Here is a 21,362-nt window from a genome sequence, read left to right as displayed (position 1 = left end):
ACCATCAATCAATGAATGGATAAAGAGGATGTGGAGATAACTAATTCACTAGTTCCCTGTGATGAGTGCAATTGTTGTATATGTCTCTAACTATGCCAAGAAACTTAATTTCAAAAAAGAAAAGCTCCAAAGGAAAAAATTCAGTGCTACTATCATACTAATATTATTCCTCACATAAGTAGAAAAACAATCCTAAAATTCACGGCATCAGAAGAGACTTAGAATGGTAAAAGCAATTCTGGGAAACAAGGGTAAAGCAGGAGCATCATAACTCTAAACTTTAACTTATATTAAAAGCATACTAATGAAAAGAATTAAGGAACAGATAGAGGATTGAGAGAAAACTCCAGGCACATTCGTCTGCTTTACCCTTGACAAAGGGGCCAAATATTTTCCTAAAAGGAAAGACAGCCTCCTTAAAAAGTTCTGGGAAAACCGGCTTTCTACATGCCAAAGATTGAACCTAGACCCAAATCTCTTACAATGCACTAAATTGAAATAAAAATGGATCCAAGATTTAAACATTAAAACAGAAACATTTGATTCACTGGAAGATAAATTAGGTAAAATGCTTGAAGACACAGGCATAGACAAGAGCTTTATGAACAAAATCCTACCTGTTCAGGAAACAATGCCATATAAGAGTATGAAAAAATATTCAAGGGAGATAGAAAGATGGTGGACAGATAACAACTGGCTACAGAAGCTCCCTAAGATAGTCAACATAGAATACAACATAATAGAGAGTCGGGAGCTCCAAAAAGAGGGAGATGAATTCTTTTATCCCAAGAAGAAATTAAGGCAACTTGTGGACCATCCAAGGTCCCACTGCGACTTGCCAAGGTCCCGCTGTGACTTGCCACGCCGTCCATGGTCCTGCCACTTCCACTCACTGGAGTCACAGTTACATTGAGTCTGGCGGTCAGTGAGATGAACAGAGAGCTGAATTGGCAGGGTGCCTACATTGACCCGTGGTGAGTGACAGCAGTGGAGCCATTCTATAAATAGGGGGGCTCTGGAGGATGACATTCTGGGACTGGGCAGGACTGGCAAGTACAAGGGGCAGCAGTGACTTCAGTCAGTTGCTCCCTTCCTGAACGGAATTGTTGGAGTGAGCTAGGCCTGGTTCACATGACCTGGCTGAGACCCAATAGGTTATCCAAGGTCAAGTCCCTGCAGCAGTGGCACACACTAACCACACTGGCCCAGTGGGGCCTCGGAGGTTTGGCCAGTCCAGAAGAGAGGTGGTGCAAAGTAACAGTAGTGCAGGCCACAGCAGCTTGACTGATCCAGAGGGGAGGGGCCAAATATGCTGTACTTGTCTGCAACTAACTAACACACTGCAGTGGGAAGGGTCATCTAGCCAGAACACTTTAGAAGAATTGTAAGCAACAAAGAAACAAACTGGGGCCTCATGGAAGAAGCAAAAAATATGGGAAGAGGACGCAACAACAAAAAGTACCCAGGGCTCAGGCCTGAGAACATTGACTCAGGACAGGTAAATACAAAGGAGAATGAGAACAGCAAACATGCAATATCAGACACAGTACCAGTGAATATAACAAGATATATTTGAGACGTGATAGATGAGCTCAAAAGTGAAATATTTAGCCAAATAAAGCAAGTTATAAGATTAAAGAAAGAGATACTAAGCACCCCTCAAGCAGAACAAACAGAAGAAGGGAGGAATGCAAACAAAGGAGAGAATCATATGGTGAAGAATATAAAAAATATAGAATACATGAAGCAGATTCAAAGAGATTACCAGGAAATTAAAAACTCTATGGCAAGATGGCAAATGAGCTTGAAAGAAGCTAAGGATAAATTATCCAAACTGGAGGACAATTTTGCAATGTGGGAGTATGAAAGGAAAAACTTTTTAAAAATAACAAGGAAACAAGCAGTGACAATACAAAGGCTAGAAGATGACAAGAGGATCTATATCTTGAGAATAAAGAATGTGAATGAAGGAGCTTGGATAGAAACAATGGAACTGCAAAGATTATTCACAGAAATAGTAAAGAAAAACATCCCAAACATAGGAAAAGGAAATGATATTCTGATATATGAGGCATACAGAACTCCAGCCACCTACAACCAAAACAGAGCTACACTCAGGCATATAATAATCAAGATCCCAGAAATTCAATATAAGAACAGAACATTAAAAGCTGTTAGAGACAAGAAACAGATAACCTATAGAGGAAGGCCCAATCAGAATAATGGCAGACTTCTCAATAAAAACCATCAAGTCAAGAAGAGCCTGGAGTGAAATATTCCAAGCACTGAAAGAAAATAACCTCCATCCAAGATTGATATACCCTGCTAAACTGTCTCTAGAAATTAATGGAGAAACAAGATGCTTCCAAGACAAAGAGGAACTTGGGAAATTTGAAACCACCAATCCAACTTTACAGAGAATACTGCAGGGCATTCTAGAGAGAGAGAAAAATACTAGAATTCCAGGAACAGTGGCAGAAAGGCCTCAATGAATGGAGCAGAAAACAGAATGAAAAAGATAAGCAGACAACTGACGGCAAAAAAAGAACATAACAGAAATGAGGTAGAGAAGATTTTATTCAAAACTGATATGATTTGTCAAAAGAAATCTCCAGCATAGTGAAAAGAAAACCCACAAACTGGGAAAAGATTTTAGTGAACTCTCTCTCAGACAAGGGACTCTTGTCTAAAACATATAAAGAATTAAAAAAACTCAGACCCCCAAAATTCAAAGATCCAATCCAAAAATGGGCATCTGAGATGAATACGCAATTCTCAGATGAAGAAATGCAAATGGCAAATAAATACATGAAAAAATGCTCACCATCATTGGTCATTAGAGAAATGCAAATTAAAACCACACTGAGATACCATCTCACTCCTGAAAGAATGGCCAGGATCAAGAAAACTAACAACAAATGCTGGAGAGGCTGTGGGGGAAAAGGAACTCTCCTGCACTGTTGGTGGGAGTGTAGACTGGTGCAACCATTGTGGAGGTCAGTCTGGAGATTTCTCAAAAAGTTGGGACTGGAAATCCCATTTATTCCAGCTATTCCACTTCTAGGCATATTCCCAGAAGAACTGAAAGCATCATACCACAGTGATATATGTGCACCTATGTTTATAGCAGCACAATTTGTAATCACCAGATCTTGGAAACAACCCAAGTGTCCATCAACTGAGGAATGGATAAAAAAGTTGTGGTATTTCTATACAATGGAGTATTATTCCACTATAAAGAAGGATCATGTTGAGATATTTATCAATAAATGGGCGCAGCTTGAGACCATACTCATAATTGAAATAAATCAATCTCACATGTGTGAATACCGAATAGTTTCCCTAATGTAAGTAATGATTCAAATATATAAAAATATGTGGTAATCATGATTCCCCATTAGGTGGCCTTGAAGCCTTATAAAGTTTTCACTTATTAATTAGAAAGGCTTTATTCTGGGCTTCTTGATATGGAAATATTTGAAGCTAGAGTATATGAAGTTTTATCCAAATATTTCAAGGAAAAAGACAGACACTATGGTAACTACTATTAAGTCGGGTTATATGGTGGTGAAGTACTAGGTTGCTGAAACAGTCATGCTTTGACCTCTATTGTTATATTGTTATGTCCTGTATTATCTCAATCTCCCCCTTATTCTTTAAAAAAAATTATTTAGTTATTTCTTATGTTTGTCTTAATTAAGGGAAAAAATTTAAAAAATTAGGATATATAATAGTAGCTCTTTTTGATTTCCTATTAACTTGTTTTGAAGTTCTGTAATACTCCCACGATCTTGTTTTGACTGATTAGACTCTGTTGCATTCTGTATGATAGTATCAAGTTTGAGGGTACAGGCAACTACTTTGAAGGCAATAAGATTCACTAAGATGCCCATTCTGGTTTGACTATTGTCTCCTTTGGAAGTCCTGTAATGTTTACAATGCCTAAGTTTTATTGGTCTTGTTCTCTACTGTTTTGTCCAACTTTATAATATCTAATGAGATAGACAATTCTTTTTAAGGAAACAAGAGACAACGTTGATAACCATTGTTGATAACCTTGTACTCTGTTCTACATTATGTGCTATGTCTATCCTTGGTTTTGACTGACAGCTTTGTTTTGCCATATTTGACTTTATTCTCTCCCCCCAAAAAAAGTAATAAGAAGTAAGGAGTAATAAAATGTGTAAATTTTGTGGTAAAAAAGAGAGGGGAAAAAAAGAGCTCTAAGGGATATAACAGCAAGTATGTTTAGGGGTGTTAAATAGCTAACTCTATTAATGTTTTTGGATCATTGAACACAGCTGTTTGCAGTCTCTCTGTTTGAATGTCCACTTTGTATTCTTTGATACTGTGATTTGAGCAAGTATTTCCAAGATAAGTTCTGTATTACGTGTACCCTTACACCGCTTTGTTTTGTTGTGTATTTTTCTCTTTTTCCTCTTAAATAAAAATTAAAAAAAAAAAAAACCAGGGGACAGTGGGGACCCAAACGAATGAGACAGGAGACATGATCTTTAGGACTCTTAGGACTAAAGTCCTCTGCAGAGTTTGTAGCTCTGCTAGCCAGCCAACCGACTGTTCCTGGGTGGCCCGTATTTATTCAAAACAAGAAAGGCATTGAATGGAAAACGCATGAAACCTGAGCAGGATCTTGGGAGGGGTTCAAGGACCCCTCTGAGCAACAGATGATGCTAGTTAAGGAAAAACTATCCCCAGAAAGTCTGCAGGTGGCCTTAGCTGTGCCCTGTCTGTCCCCTGAGGCATCCCCTCATTCTCAGTTCAGCCATGGCCTGGCCACACCACAGCCCTGCACATGTACCACACCAACACATCCCTAGCTTTTTTTTTTTTCCATTTTGACACAGAGTCTCAGTGGCTAAAAGGCAGTCAAACTTGCAAACTTCCTGACTCAGCCTCCCAGAGTGCTGAGATTACAGACCTAAACCACCATGGCCCTCACTATGTAGCTCAGACTGCCCTTGAACTCCGTAGAGCCTAGGCTAACCTTGAACCCGTGGGGGGCCTCCTGTATCAGCCTCCCCTGTGCTGGAATGGCAGGTGTCCACCAAAAGCCCAAATTAAATGACTGTGGTCTAAGGGGCTTAAAATAGCCTAGGATAATTATGGTTTTCATTCTGATGTTCAACTCAACCAACTTGATACAGCCTGAATACCTTTATCGTTGCATCGCTGTAGTTTCTTCAGAGAACTTTAGCTTCAGAGGATGCCCTTAAAACTTTATCCAAAACCAGTTTCCTTTTAGTGTAAAATGTACACCTGAGAGTTTTATAGAGCAAGCAGTTGTTCTGTAGTTTTCCTGTACTTTGGACTAAACCAAGGACCTTCACACTGAGCTCCATCTCCAGCCTGCCTTTTTTTTTTTTTTTTTTTTTTTTAGACCAGATCTCTCAAGCTGGGCTGGGCCCAAATTCGCTATCTTCCTGCCTCAGCCTCGAACACGTCTGGGATTCCAGGTGAGCGCTAACAGGGTTGGCTATGATGAGGTAAAACTGTTAAGCATCTGCTTGTAATCTAGGATGACACTTCCCAAAATAGCCTCGCAGAATTATGCCAAGCCCCTGTTCCGTGGAGAGTGCGAGACGTTACTCTAGTGAGGGTCGCTCTATCCGGAAACTGAACTTTGAACTCCCCGCGCACGCCTGGGTCCTCGCACAGAAGCAGCTGAGGGACACACCAGGCTCACGCTGCGCACAAAGAACGCTCTGCTGCATCAGAAACCGAAGGTCCTGCTGCGTGTGCGCAACCAATGAAACGTCCCGACTGTCAATCAACCCCCAGGAGGCGGGCCCACCGGAGCACCGCCGGAAGTGGGTGTGGCCACTGTACGCAAGCGCGCGTGACGTTACAGGCGCGTCCGTCGCCGCCGTGGGTCTGCTGTTGCCTTTTGACGCCCTCCGGTGGCGGCGCTTGGTGTCCGTTGCCCAGGCCGGAGCGGTCGGAGCTCTCGCGAGCCGGGAGATGGTGAGTGCAGGCAGGGCAGTCCGGGAGCTGGCGGCGGCGGGTAGGGGCTCTTGGAGCCCGCGGTCGGGGTCGCGCTCCATCCTGGTCCCCTTCGCAAGGAGACCCTGGGCGGGCTTTGGAACCCCGGGGCCCAGTCAGTCCCTGGGCGGCGGCCACGCGGGCCGGACCAGGCCGGGCCTGTTCTGGGCAGCTCCGCCGCAGCGCGCGTGGTCCGGCCTGTGCGGAGCGGCGGGAGGTGGCCAGGCCCCGCCCCTGCTCTCGCTGCGGGACAAACATGGCCCCTTGCCGCGTCTTCCAAAGTTCTCTGAAAGCAGGAGCCCAAATTAGGGTCTTTTCCCTCAACCTCGCTCTTTCTAGGGCTCAGAATAAGACCTGAAATTTGCAGGTCCTACCTCGAAATGTCAGCTTCGCCTCTCTCCGATTCAAAACGTCGTTAACCCTGCTTACCCTCATCGTGCATTTGAAACGCTCGCGGTATTTTATTTTATTTTTATTAGTACGTGTTTGCAATACCTTCTGGTTACATTCGTCCTGGGGAGTTGGTGCACGTACACGACACATCCTGATTCTTCTGTCTTCTTTCCCTCTTCTTCCTGTGCCTTCATGCCTTGACCTCCTTCCCATGTGCAAAGGATCTATCTTCCTATTTGCTATTATATGTCATTTATTTTACTCTATTTTGAATTTCTCATATAAGAAAAAACGTATGGCTGGTCCGATGGCAGTGGATTATCCGAACTTATTAACATTAGTGTCACTAAAGTTGGTATACCACCCCCCACTGCTAAATTTGACTGGCTTAAAAAAAAAAAAAAGTATATTCTCAGTGTTTTTTTTGTTTTGTTTCTTTTTTGGGGTTCATTTTGTTTTGTTTTTGAGACAGGGTCTTGCTGTGTAGTCGAAGCTGACTTTTGACTCACTACATAGCCCAAGCTGGCCTTAAACTTGCTTCGATGCTCCTGCCCCTGCCTCCTAATTACTGGAATGACAAGCATGGGACCCCACTCTTAGCTGCTGACAGTGTTCTAATGACCAGTTTCCACAGACCCACAGATCTCTCTTTCTGAAACATTCGTTTCTTGCAGAAATTTTTTTCTGAGGGAGAAACAGAAAATAAGCAAGCATCTCAGACTCCCTTGTAGATACTCCATGCCTCCCCCAAGTTTCTTTCCTGGGCAGACAGCCTAAAGAATTTCTTTGGCCTGAGGTTCCTCTGCAAACTTTCCTAGATGATCTGTGCTGTTAGCACAGCCAGAGATCCGCACCATTCCTCACTTGGCTTCATGAACTTGCAAATATTTGTTCTCTTGAATCTTTGTTCGATGGAGTGAGTGGAGCTTGGGAGACAGCATGAAATAGGTCCCAGTAGGTGAATTATAGGACAGTAACATATTCCGGGTCTGAGGAGGTGGCTTAGTGGTAGAGTGTTTGCCTGTTCTATGCACAGCCCTGGATTCAATCCCAAACCTGCACATAAATACATAAAGTGTTTCAATATGACATTGCATGTGTTAAAAGTTCATGTTTCTGTTTGTTCTTCTTAGCATGTAGGTTTTCAGTTAATTGTTCATAAGTCAGATTTATTCGTAAGTCTGAAAAACACAAAAGAAATACTGTGAATAAACTATTTCTACTTGTACATAGCACCACACAGCACCACACCCATGACAATGTCTGGAAGACATGTGAGCTACTTCCAGAATTTGTTCCCAGGTTCATAATGCAAGGTCCATTCGCAACTGTTAAAATTTGTAATTTGAATGCTCTTAAGCCAGGGACTTACTGTATTGGGTTCTGTTGTGTTGTACTTGTATATTAGGTGCTAGGGACTCAACACAGGTCTCCTTGCAATGCCAAGTACACACACCAGCATTTAAGCTACACTGCCTTTCATTTTGGTGATTTCAGGTGAAATACCTTGGGTTAGACTTAAAAGTCTACCATGGCCTCAAATACAATGAATACTTTGAGGAACAGTTCAGCAAACCACCTTTTGTAGTGAGAATCACTAATCCACATCTTTATTTTCTGAAAGCAACACAAATGTGTGAGCCGCTTCTTAGCCCAGCCCCATACCCAGGACCTTCACAGTGAACTCCATCCCCAGCCCTTTGTTATTTTTTATTTTGCGATTAGGACTCATTAAAGTGCTAGGTTCCCCAGAGTAGGCTTGAACTTATGATCTTCCTGCCTCAGCCTCCCAGAGTGGCAGATCAGACCAAAACCATCAGGCACAGCTAAAGCCACACTTTGAGGCCAGAAAGAGAAGTAATTGAACCCCTTTCGGTTCTTCACAAAGAGCCTCCCCCACAGGTGTCTCCATTTACAGCCTGTCACAGATGAGCCTTCATGCTGCAGGAAGCTTCCTAGCACTGGCAGCTGGGGATCCATATACACACAGTAGCTGGGAAGTGTGGAAGGATGCAGCCCTTTCTGAGGCTTTGGGTGGTTTTGTTTTATTTGAGACTGATCTTATTTGTCGCCCAAACAGGCCTTGAATTGCTAGATTCAAATGACCCTCCTGCCTCAGCCTCCTGAGTAACTGGGACTATAAGCATGCACCACCTTTTGGCGGTTTTGTTTTGTTTTTCATTTTGTTAGGCTTTTTGGGTTTTTAGACAGGATCTCGCAGTATGGCTCAGGTTGAGCTTGATCTCACAGTGAAGTCTTCAAGGGCATCCTCCTGCCTCAGTCTCCAGAGTGTTGTGATTACAGACCTCTGCCACAATGCCTTGCACCTTTTTGAGGTTTTAATAGTGGTTTTGAGGTTTCCTTAGCCCTGTTTTTAGGCAGTGTTTGACTTTTACATCTGTAGTACGGACATATTTGTGCATTTTGAGTGAGTCTGGGAAGATCAGGACTTGTGTTTCCTGGATTTACAAGAGTGCATTTGAAAACTCATTTGAGCCAGAACCACAGTCTCAGTCTGGTGGAGCCTCTCTCCAACTCAGTAGTAGAGCGTGTGCCTCACATGAAAAGGTGCCGGTTCCATCCCCACTCCTCCGAGGAAAAACAAAAGTCCCCTGGACCTGGCAGAGTTTCTTCATGGAAGGAGTGGGAGCCAGGGGCAAGGAGAGAGTGGGGCTCATGTAGTTGTAGCTCAGGGACCTGGTCCTGCATCACAAGGGGCTAACCCAGCCCAGGGCCTATACCTTGGGAGCTGGGAGAACCTGACTATTCCCGAGCTCGGTATCTTAGTTACTTTTCTCATTACAGACACACAATACCCAGCACTCAAAGTTAAAGGAGCAAAGCTTTATTTCCACTCTCAGTTTGTAAAGGTTTCAGGCCATGGTTAACTAACCAAAGCGGGGTAGCCTGGCAGAGGAGTGTTTCAGAGGAGAAACAGTCCATGGCATGGCAGGCAAGAAGGCAGGTGCAGCAGCTGCCCCCCCCTTACATTCCACAAGCCTGTTGATTGGTGCCATGGGGGGGGGGCTCCTGTGAGCCACACCCTTAATCCAGTATCCACCTTTAAGCTGCTTCCTGTGAGTTGAGTTTTTTTGTTTTTTGAGACAGGGTCTCACTATGCAGTTCAGGATGGCCTTGAGCTCACTTTGTAGCCCAGGTTGGTCTCAAACTTGCAACCATCCTCCTGCCTCAGCCTCCTGAGTGCTGAGATTACAGTCATGAGCCACCACATCCAGCAAGTTGCTTATTTTTTGAGATAGAGTCTTGAATCACTAATTTGTCCAGGCTGGGCTCTGACTCGTAACCCTGCTACCTCAGCCTCCCACTAGCCTGGATAACAGGTATGTGCTAACATACCCAGCCTAGATCTAACTTCTGCATGTGGGTTAACCTTGTGAACAAAAGGCAGACAGGATGCACTGCCTGTATGAGCTGCTTTTGTTATCAGAATGTTAGGGTGAAAGCTCCCAGCAAACGACACCCAGCCAGTCATCTCAAAACACCAGTCAAGGAGAGGAGCAGAGTGTGGGGCAGGAAAGGAACTTTAATCAGCATGGCCAGGCCTAAAAGGACAGGGAAGGAGATTTAGGAGCAGTCTTTGGATTCTAGCACTTGGGAGGCTGAAGCAGGAGGATCTCCACAAGTTCAAAGCCAGACTGAGTCACATAGTAAGACCCTGTCTCAAAACACACACACACACACACACACACACACACACACACACACACGCAGTAACACTGTCTTCAGGAGCCTTGGGGTTTTATTAAAAGTGGGGGGACAGAGGTAAGGGGTGGTGTTTGTATTACCCACGGTGCAGGAAAACCTAGTCTCAGGCTGTTCGATTGATCAGGATCTCAAGACTGGTTCTGGGGTGCCCACCGACACTTGAGGGGCGTGGTTGGCTTCCCATCGTGAGGTAAGAGTTTCTGTATGGCAGCAGCCTCGGCTTCCTTAAGGAGGGTTTGTTGGGGAGCATCATTATGGGGTGTCCTGCACCTTTCCTGGAGTCCAGACGACTGCACCCTGGGCCTGTGAGGATGCTGGGGTCCAGGAGTCACTGTAAAAGCTGGCGATTGGGTGTCTACACATCCTGAAAATTATTTTGGCCGTGCTTAATCTTTTTCCTTTGGGGGTTTCCAGGGCAGGGTCTTGCTCTGTAGCCCAGGCTGGCCTCCTGCCTCAGCCTTCCACGTGCTGCGATCACAGGTGTCACCACCATGCCAGGCCCCACCGCTGCTGCTGAGCAGCCTGGCTTCTGCTCCTAACCTGCACAGAGTAAGAGGCGCCTCACTGTGGATGGCCTCACATGGTCTCACTTCTGTGTCTCCACCCACCCACCTGACCTCCCTCGTGGAAGTCCTGCCACCCAGTGAATGCCTAGGAATACTCTGCTGTCACTAATTTGCCTGTCTGAGTGCCTGAGCCACTAATTGGCCTGGTCTGTTCTAGTCCATGTTTTATTTTGCTGTATAATGCTTTGTTGTTGTTTTTCATCTTTTTTTTTGACACAGGGTCTCACTGTGTAGCCCAGGCATTGAACTTGTGGGCCACCCTCCTGCCTCAGCCTGCCCAGTGCTAGGATGACAGGCATGAGCCGTCATGTCCCCCTAAGCCCTCGGAGGTGTCGTTGGAGACCCTTTCCCAGCACAGGTTTCAGCACCTTTCCCTCCCGCCCTGTAACTTCACAAATGACAGCCGTACGTTGTCATAGGCTTCAAGGCCGGAGTCCACCCTCCTCGGCTCCTGACATAGAGCTCAGTTAACTCCCACACTCTGGGCTGTCCTCAGCACAGGGCCTCTACCCTGCCACTGCCCCAGCCCTGTAGCAGCAGGTGGTGATGTCCCACCTTAGTTACCCCGCGACCCCTTCGGCTGCCCCCAGGGCTCCCAGTGGACAGTAGGGGGCACGTTTGGGCATGCCAGGCGGCCTGGCCTTGTTTGTACCAGGTGGCCCCATGGAGTCCCTGCTTCTCCTCCCCTCAAGCAAATGTCCCTGAAACAAGCATCACGTGGTTACCTCAGCACTGGCACTGACCAACATGGGCCCCTTTGCACATTTTTGTACACTCTGCCCACAAGCTGCTCCTTCACGGCAGAAGAAACCTGGTGGCCGGGCATGGTGCTGAGTGCTGTCACCTGGGCCCTTGGTAGGCTGAGGCTGAAGACTGCAGATCCAGTCCCACCTGGGCAGCTTTCCTTGTCTGAAAATAAAAAGGCCTGAAATATGGCTCCTTGCAACAGCCCTGGGTTCAGCCCCCAGTACCAAGCCAGGGCCGAGTTAGCAGCCAGAGCTGCTGGTAACCAGGGCACGCGTCTCACCCCTGCGAGCACCCTGTAGGGTGCTGGCACAGCCTTTTCAACTCACAGTGTCCTGGCTCCCGTGTTGTCAGAGACCCTGAGAGGCAATGCGTTTGGTCTGGCATCTGTCTGGAGGAGTGGAGTGCAGTGAGTCTTTTTCCCCATAGACCTTACTGTTTTCTCTGTTTTGGGTTTCAGGGCCAGGCCTTGAACTCCTACATGCAAGGCCGTGGCTCTGCTGCTGAGCCCACGTCGGCCTGCTCTGTTCTGTTTGTCCAGTTCTGTCCCTTCTTTCTTGACAAATGGGGAAGTGAACCCTGGGCCTTTACACTGAGCTGCGTCCCCAGCCCTTTTTGTTTCTGTTTTGAGCCAGGATCTCACTGAGTTGCCTATACTGGGCTGGAATTTATGATCTTCCTGCCGCCACCTCCCAGAGTTCCCTGTACCTTCATGCCCGGCCCCTGCGTTTTCTGTCTCTGGCCGCCCCTCCCTCTTCAGCGCTTTACTTCCTGGGCGCTGCTGGAGTGGAGCCTGGGCCTCAGCCGAGCTGGCCAGCGCTGGCTGCTGAACTACACCCAGCGCCCCATTCTCTCTGAGACACGGGGGACGGCAGGGGGACATCTGCAGTCCTTTCAGTTATACACTGAACGTGTCACACTTCTTGCTGCCAAAACTGAACCAAGACACAGATTGCAAACAAAGTAATAGTTTATATTCTTCTCTTCAGTCAGAGAGTGAGTTCATATCCTGCATCCGGAGCCACCTTTCCCTGGTTTTCTTTTGAGGTAGGGTCTCACTGAGCAGCTGTTACCCAGACTGGGCTCCAACTAGAAGTCCTCCTGCCTCAGCCTCCTTGCAGCTGTGTGCACCACACCTGGCTGATTGCCTTTTCCTGTTGTATTGTGTTGTCGTCGGTGCTGAGAGTGGAAGTCAGGGCCCATATGCATGCCGGGCACCCGCTCCTACCACTAGGCTGTCCCTACACGTACTCCCCACAGGCCCAGAATTATATTTCAGGTTTTCGGTAATTTCCTTGCCCCTGTAAGTTTCCCACAAGCTGCAGCCTGAGCCCACAGGCCATCTCTTCACTTGGCCTTTCTCATGATTATGATGTTTTGGACTTTTCATGCTCATTTTATGCTTCATGAGAAATACTAACTTCTGCTATAGGCTCCAAGTGCAAATCCACAGTAAATCCTCTGGCAATCATAGTTAAATCAAGTTAACAGGCCCAGGGGAAGGTGGTAGAGTGTGTCAGCCGACCCTCCTCCATTCACATAGGTTTCTTCAGTCAGCCACAGGAGGTAAAGTCACAAGGACTGAGTAGACACCCATCGTGGAGCTCTGGGTTCAGTCCTCAGAACCAGATACAAGCCAGGCTTAGCGGTGCGTGGCTATAATACCAGCATTCCGGGAGACTGACACAGGAGGCCACTATTCCCACCCAGACTGGACACCTCACTAACTTACAAAATAAAAAATAGATTAAAAGGTCAGGAAGGGAACTCAGTACAGAGGCCTGGGTTCGATGCCCAGTGCCACTAAAGGAGGGGAGGGATGCACGTCCCTGGATCCCAGTGGCTGTGCACGGGGAGTGAGACTCCTGACATCCCACAGTGTCATGACTGTGGGAAGCACGGGGTCACAGAGCTGCGGGGAATTGTTCTCCTGAGTGTGGGTCCCAAGCACTGCTATCTCGCCTACCCTGGCCTCCCCATCCCTGCACACATTTCAGGACTCGGTGGCCTTTGAGGATGTGTCAGTGGACTTCAGCCAGGAGGAGTGGGCTCTGCTGGACCCTGTACAGAAGCAGCTCTACAGAGACGTGATGCAGGAGACCCTGAGGAACCTGGCCTGTGTAGGTAAGGGTGGCATCGCCCCTAGTGAGCGACCAGTGTGTTTCTTTTTGGTTGTTACTGTCCCCATTGTAGGGAATAAACAGTGGGACACAGATCTTCTGCAGAAGGGAAGAGCCAGGCGTGGTGGTGCACGCCTGGGATCCCAGCCCTCGGGAGGTAGAGGCAGGAGTAACATTCTAAGTTTGAGGCCAGCCTGCAGTTACATAGTGAGACTTCATCTCAAAAAAAAGTGGGGGCCGGGGATTTAGCTCTGCAGGACAGCGCCTGCCTGACTAGCACAAGACAGTGAGTTAATTCTGGTACCAAAAAAACAAACTAACAAGTATCAGGACGGGGAGGGGAGGAAAGGGGCAGGGCATGCGAGACCGGAGATGTACTGTGTGCGTGCACCGGTGTCCCACAGTGGATATGATGACCATGCCCTGAGACAGCACTGATAAACAGAATGGGGTGTGCGGAGTGAGTGCACCGACCAAGTCCACCAGGTGTGAGTATTTCAGTGTGCAGCTAAGACCAGGGCGGTGAAGCCTCTTCAGCTCTCCATGATGGCAGAGAACCCACTGCACACACTTACCAGAGTGGCCTGAGGTCTGCAATGTTTCTGTGATCTCTGAGCTATAAGGGTTTCTTCATCTCATTACAGGGAGCAGATGGGAAGACCAGAACATTAAAGAGGAGCCCAAAATCCAGGGGAGAAACCTAAGGTGAGTGACACAGACCAGAGAAAGCGATATCCCTCGAAAGAATCGTAATATATAGGTGTGTTAGGATGAAAATTACTGGGAAATTTTATCTTTTTTTTTTTTTTTTTTTTTTTTTTTTTTTTTTTTTTTTGAGACAGGGTCTCACTATGCAGCTCAGGCTTCTGGCCTTGAACTCATTTTGTAGCCCAGGCTGGTCTCGAACTCACAGCAGTACTCCTGCCTCAGCCTCCTGAGTGCTGGGATTATAGACGTACACCACCACACCTAGCCTTATTATGAAATTTTAAAAGCAAGCAAAACAAAGAAACCCTAGCTTCAAATTTTTCTTGGAAATTTTCACCACAAAATGTTTTCCTAAGTGAAAAAGATGTCAAATGTTGAAAGATATTTTTCTTGGAAACTGTATTAAGAAACCCCCTACTGCTGGGCATGGCACAAACCTGTAACCCCAGCACCTGGGAGGTTGAGGTAGAAAGAGCTCTGTGATTTCAAGGCCAGCCTGGGCTGCAAAGTAAATTCCAGGCCACCCTGAACTGCATAGTGAAACCCTGTTTCCAAAAGGAAAAAAAAGTCCATAGAGTGGACCCTTGACCTACAAACTCAGTTTGTTCCCGAGGACTGATTGGAACTCGCGTTTTAATTGAAGGCTCAGGCTTCTCCACACAACCTTCAAAGTCTTTCTCCTATACCAGGCAGATCTCAGAGAGACATTGGCCACGATTTCTCAGTAAGTCCCTTACAGGACAGGATATTGTAATTTTCCTTCCAGAACTCTTAAAGGGTTAAATCTGTACCTGAGACCACTGGCAGCACACATAGAGGCATTCAGGTCATAACTCAAGACTGTGGTCACATGTTAAAACTGAACTCTGGTCATAACTCAAGTTGTTTGTGTGTCATGCCAGTCATAACTCAGAGGTCCATGATTATGACTATCACAGTGTTTAGAGTTTTAGAGATTAGTACAAAATTGAGTACAATATTGTTTGTATTAATTTAGTTTTTTTATTACCACAAAACTTTGTTTTCAGTGCTATTTAACAGAAACTAGTAGCACTAATGGAAAAAAAATTATGTGTTTATTTATTTTGGGGTAAAGTCTTGCTGTGTTGCCAAGGCTGGTCTCAAATTCTTGGGCTCAAGGTATCTTCCCGCTTCAGCCTCCCAAGTAGCTAAAACTATAGGCATGGACCAATAATCCCAGCATGAATGTCACTGTTTTGACAGTAGCTAGAGTGTCCCTATTGCAGAGCACTGACAATACTCACTTTCAAACAGTTCAGAAAGGACAGAAACCATGCAGTGTCTCCAAAAATGATGAAAATGTCCGTCTCTTATCTATTAATAAACATAAAATAATCATTATTGATGTGCCTCTAATTTTTTACAGAAGTTATTTAATTCGGAGACTCTGCAAAAATAAAGAAGGTGGTCAGTATGGAGATCACTTCAGCCAGATTTCAGATTCCAGTGGAACCAAGAAAACTACTGGAGAAAAACCATACAAGTGTAGTGTTTGTGGGAAGGGCTTCATGCTTCATTCATCTCTTATTAGGCACATTAAAGCCCACCCCGGACATGAACTTGATGGGTTTCGATATGGAGAGAAGCCATATAAATGCAAGGAATGTGGGAACACCTTCAGTTACCTCAAATCCTTCCAAAGACATGAAAGGAATCACACTGGAGAAAACCCCTATAAGTGTAAACAGTGTGGAAAAACCTTCGTGTACTACCAGCCCTTTCAAACACACAAACTCACACACAGTGGAGAAAAGCCATACCAATGTAAGCATTGTGGGAAAGCTCTGAGTTCTCCTAGTTCTCTGCGAATTCATGAAAGAATTCACACTGGAGAGAAGCCCTATGCATGTAAGAAATGTGGGAAAGCTTTCAGCTGTCCCAGTTCTATTCAAATCCATGAGAGAACCCACACTGGAGAGAAGCCTTATAGATGTGAGGAATGTGGGAAAGCCTTCGTTTCCCGAACAAGTGTCCAGACACATATGATAACCCACAATGGAGACAGACCTTATAAATGTAAGGAGTGTGGGAAGGCATTCATCCGTCCCAGTTTTTTACGTGTACATGAACGAATCCATACTGGAGAGAAACCCTATGAATGTAAAGAGTGTGGGAAAGCCTTCAGATGTTCCACTTCCATTCAGATTCATGAAAGAACTCACACCGGAGAGAAACCATATAAATGTAAGGAATGTGGGAAGGCCTTCAGTGCTCGCCCTGCTTTCCGAGTACATGTGAGAGTACACACAGGAGAGAAACCCTATAAATGCAAAGAATGTGGGAAAGCCTTCAGTCGCCTCAGTTACTGTCGGGTGCATGAAAGGACGCATACTGGAGAAAGACCCTATGAATGTAAAAAGTGCAGGAAAACTTTCAACTACCCTCTGGATTTGCAAATACATGAACGAAATCATACTGGAGAAAAACCTTATGAGTGTAAGGAATGTACAAAAGCCTTCATTTCTCTTGAGAACTTTCGAAGACACATGATAACACACACTGGAGAAGGGCCTTATAAGTGCAGGGAGTGTGGAAAGGCATTTATTTTCCTCAGTGCATTGCAAACCCATGAAAGAACTCATACCGGAGAGAAACCGTACGAATGTAAACAGTGTGGGAAAGCCTTCAGTTGTTCTAGTTATGTCCAGATACACGAAAGAACTCATACTGGAAAGAAACCCTATGAATGTAAGGAATGTGGAAAGGCCTTCATTTACCCCACAAGCTTTCGAGGACACATGCGAATGCACACAGGAGAGAAACCCTACAAGTGTAAACAGTGCGGGAAAGCCTTTAGTCTTTGCAGCTCTTTCCAAAGACATGAGAGAACTCACAGTGAAGAGAAACATTTTGAATGCAAGCAGTGTGGGAAAGGCTTTACTCTGTCCACATCCTTAAATAAACACGTGAAGTTGCACAGTAGATAGAAACCCAATGAGTGACAATGAGGGAACATTCTCAATTCAACAAACAGGTTTTCAGTCATGGCTTCCCGCTGTGGAAAAATCCTATAAATATAGGTAATATAGGACTCTAGATACAAAGTAATTCATGTATGTCTTAGTTTTTCATTGCTATAACAAAATACCCCACACCCACAAGTTAAAAAGAAAGGTTTGTTTTTGCTCCACAATTTAAGCGGTTTCAGTCCATAGTTGGCTCCATGGCAGGCAGGCAGGAAGTACAAAGCCTTCCTTTCTGTCCCTTTGTGTTCCAGGCCAGGAGCTGATTGATGAGTGCCTCCCACACTCGGGATGGGTCCCCCTTCAGTTAACTCAGTCAGCCAAACCCAGAGTTATGGTAATCCGATGAGGGGACAAATGCATCCTTAGTCTATACTCATACACCCTAGGCCCAGCCACCCCTGAAAAGCCTCCCCTACAAGCGAGAGGACATGAGGCTTTCAAGAGACAGCTACAACAATATATGATGAGCCACTAAATGATAGGGATTGAAACTAAGTTGTTTGCTCTGCCACTGAACTGCACCCCCCGTTCAGTGTTGGACTGTGTACTTAGTGTGCACAAGTCCCTGATTTTATCTCTAACACAGCAAAAGAGAATGATAGTAGTGGCACATGCTTGTGATCCCAACAGTCAGGAGGCTGAGGCAGGAGAATTGCTACAATGTGAAGACCAACATAGGCCCCATAGTGAGTTTAAGGCCAACCTGAACTACAAAACAGACCATGTGCCAAAAAATAACAGAAGACACTTAGTACTGTGTTGTGTGCTTGTAATCCCAGCATTCAGGAGACTGAGGCAGGAGGATTGCCGTGAGTTCAAGGCCAACCTGAGCTACATAGTGAGACTTAAAAAAATTAACAAAAGAAAAGCAGGTGTTACAGAGTGACTGCCCTCCCCAGCTCCTCCCCAATTTGGTGTGGAGCAAATTGCTTCCTTTCATCAATTAGTTCTGTTTCCTGTGACTGCTAAATGCTCTCCCTCAGCACCTTCCCATGTGTGCTCAAAAACAATGTATTGTGAAGCAAAAGCTTCTGTAAATATTTATTACAAATGTTGTATCAACCATTTTCAGACAATTTGTACATTAATATTGCCATCTCCACTTCCTGAGGTGATATTAAAATATATCATGCCACATATGAGTACTCAGACCAGCTTTCTTTGTGAAGTCGATCTTACATTCTAGCCCATCCCTAGTGGATGCATAGTTTCGGGTATTTTCCTCGGGCATGTTTCATCATCATACTTAACAAATTTTGTCATGAAACTAATCTTGCATTCATTCATGCTTAAAACTAAATATTTAAGTTGTAGTTCAGTCCCCGCCCTATAACCTAAGATAGCCAAGGTCACACAACTTATTTTTTTCTGTAAAGTAAAAGCAATAGAGGCTAATTTCATAAGTAGTGCCAAACTACCCAGGGAGCAGGCCCACTCTGTAATCCGAGCACGCAGGAGGCTGAAACAGGAGGATCACAAATCCAAGTACCAAATGATCAATTTAGACCTTGTCTTAAAACTTTTTTTTAAACGGGCTGTAGCTCCTCACAAAGACACAGGGTTGAATACCTAGAGCTACAGGACAAAAAAAAAAAAAAAAATTCAAATTAAAAGATGGAAATTTGGGCTTTGTTCTTTTGTACATTTATCCTTGTTTCTGTCTTGATCCATGCTAGCTGCCAGGAAGCTCTGCCTGGTGAGAGAGGTATGTGACATTTGCACTTGGCATTATTTTGGTACCATACACGATGAATAGAAGTACATTGAACATTGGAGTTCCATTTAGGGAAGGGTTATGATAATCTAGAGTTTAGCCCATTATGAACTTTTCTGGGGAAGTGTGTGATTCTGAGGATTGAACCTAGGACATTTGCACTGAGATACACCCCTTGTATCTAAGGTAAAGTTGTACAACCTGGGCTCAAACTTGTGACTCCCTTGACTCTACAGAGGGTATCCTGTTTTAATGAAAAACATAGTACTCCATTCGTGGAATCCATGAACAGAATATTTGTTGTCTTTGAGATAAAGGTCTTGCTTTTATCCACGCTGGCCTCAAACTCCTAGGCTCAAGCAGGTATCCTCAGCCTCCTGAGTGGCCGAGGCTCCAGACATGCATACCATACCTGATTAAATCTGCGCTTTAACAAATATGGTACTGTAAGGGCACATCTATAGAATAACAGACTTAAGATGTGTTAGGGCAAATTTAAACCCAAATAGTGGCCTCTGCCTGTGCTCCTGCTGCCATCAGGTAAGCACCTTGCTAAATTCAGTCAGCCTGAACTGTCTGAGTCCAGCTACTGTTCTCCTGATAATGCACTGGACCAACCTGGTTACCCCCAGCAGAAAATACTATTTCCAACTTGCTTCAAGGACTTTGTCTAGGAAAAGTCACCCAGTCAAGCACACCCGCATCCTTGCTTGCACCCCTCGCCCCCGGGACGTTCATACATTATGGTAAGCAGTTCTTTTTACATAAGTCTGTTTAGAATTCATTTTCCTGATGGTACATGACTTAATTCAATTCATGCAACAGTTGTATAATAACCTGCCATTTACCAGGGATTTAGCTCAGAGGCATAAGCACCTGCCTTGCAAGTACATGGTCATGAGTTCTATCCCCAGTACAAAAAATTAAAAAAAAAAAAAAAAAAAAAAACCTGCCATCAACCTCATGTTTCCTACTTGAAAACTGTATTTAAACTGAACCTCCAGGCTGCAGCAGCCCAGGACAGGAGCCACTGGCCTTTATTGGGACCCACACCCTGCTGGGACCTGGAGTGCCAGGAAACCAAGCAACCCCTATCCCCACGCCTGTTTTGTTTTGTTGAATTTCAATATACATGAAAGTATGGACAGCTAATTTGAAGAGAACGAGAGACTCTGTGACAGCCATTAATGACTTCCCTGTTGTCTGGTTTTGAAGACCTAAATCACCTTCCTCATTCTGTTCTGATCAGGTTTATACTATGTTATTTTCTATGAATTTTCTGTATGCAAAGACATGGAAAACTATTTGGAAGAAAACACAATATGATAGTGAAGATCTCAGGTCATCTAGCTTTGAAATTTATATCTCTTATATTGCTTTCTTATGTCCTATTTTGTTCTATTTTGTTGTGCTTAATTTTACCTCCTTTAAAATAAAAATAAAAAAATAACCCCAAACTGCCTCAGAGCTGGTGACCTGGACCTGATGCCCACCAGCCCCCCAGCATACTAAACATGGCCTGCAGGATCCCTCTGTGCCACAAGTTTTCTGTCCGGTTTGATAATGGTTTTTTGGCAACAGCAGCACATCAGAATTTCCAAACAGGATGCAAACTTAGTGACCTTCCATGTAGATGACATTCAGAGGATGGCCAGAGTAGGAATTATGTTAACTGTTTGTTGCTGCAATAAACAACTGAGAAAACTTGGAAGAAAGATGTATTTTGGTTCATGGTTTTGGAGGTTGCTGTCCCTGGTTAGCTGGCTCTGCTGGTTTAGGTCTGTGACCGAGTAGAATCATCACAGGTCGAAGTGGCAAAGGAAGGCTGCTCACCTGAGGGAAGCCAGGAAACAAGAAAAATCAGGAAGGAACCTGAGGAAGTCACATCACTATTTGCTCTACCCAGCCCCACTTCTTCTCTCTGCTGCCTCTCAATACTGGCATCAAACTATGCTATCATCAAACTGGGTGTGGCATTGCACACCTGAAATCCCAGCACTTGGAGGCTGAGTCAGGAAGGTCATAATGAGTTCAAGGCCAGCTGGGCTTCATAGTGAGACCCTGTCTCAAAAAATCCTTAAGGATGTAAATTCTTTCCATAAGTTCTCATGACTTCATCATCTCCTAAATACCTGACCTAATGATGTAGGATAAGTGTAACTCCCAACCTCCAGAATGTCAGATGTGCCAAGTCCATGCCCTCTAAAATCAAAGAGTGAGTTGCAAAAGAGGTTAAGAGTAGGAAAGAGTTTTTGGAGAAAAGGAGAGGCTCCTGGCATCTCAGGTGGTCTGGATCCAAATGTCCCGGTCAACCACCTTGGTGTCTGATGCATATCTGAACTTAATGGACTTAATATCACCACTTATAGTGTAATATCAAGTTTCTATTTATCCCTTAGGGAGG

At 45.1% G+C, this 21,362-nt stretch overlaps 1 protein-coding gene across 2 annotated transcripts; it reads left to right on the top strand.

Moving 5' to 3' along the window:
- The first annotated feature begins 5,393 nt into the window (after window positions 1–5,393).
- LOC100720477 (zinc finger protein 791-like) lies at window positions 5,394–19,906 on the top strand. Of its 2 annotated transcripts, none has more exons than XM_063228527.1 (4): window positions 5,394–5,982; window positions 13,427–13,549; window positions 14,194–14,254; window positions 15,645–15,828. In XM_063228527.1, the coding sequence occupies exons 1-3, from the start codon at window positions 5,569–5,571 to the stop codon at window positions 14,251–14,253; spliced, it is 597 nt and encodes a 198-aa protein (XP_063084597.1). In that variant the 5' UTR covers window positions 5,394–5,568; the 3' UTR covers window position 14,254; window positions 15,645–15,828. The 2 variants fall into 2 exon arrangements, with proteins under 2 accessions (XP_063084597.1, XP_003461868.3); XM_003461820.5 differs by having other exon boundaries at window positions 5,554–5,982; window positions 13,427–13,553; window positions 15,645–19,906.
- Window positions 19,907–21,362: the final 1,456 nt, after the last annotated feature.

This window comes from Cavia porcellus, unplaced genomic scaffold, assembly GCF_034190915.1.
Source record: "Cavia porcellus strain 051 isolate PalLab524CR breed Dunkin Hartley unplaced genomic scaffold, mCavPor4.1 scaffold_17, whole genome shotgun sequence".
In the NCBI taxonomy this organism is placed as follows: Eukaryota; Metazoa; Chordata; class Mammalia; order Rodentia; family Caviidae; genus Cavia; species Cavia porcellus.
This window is presented reverse-complemented; position numbering and strand designations above follow the sequence as displayed.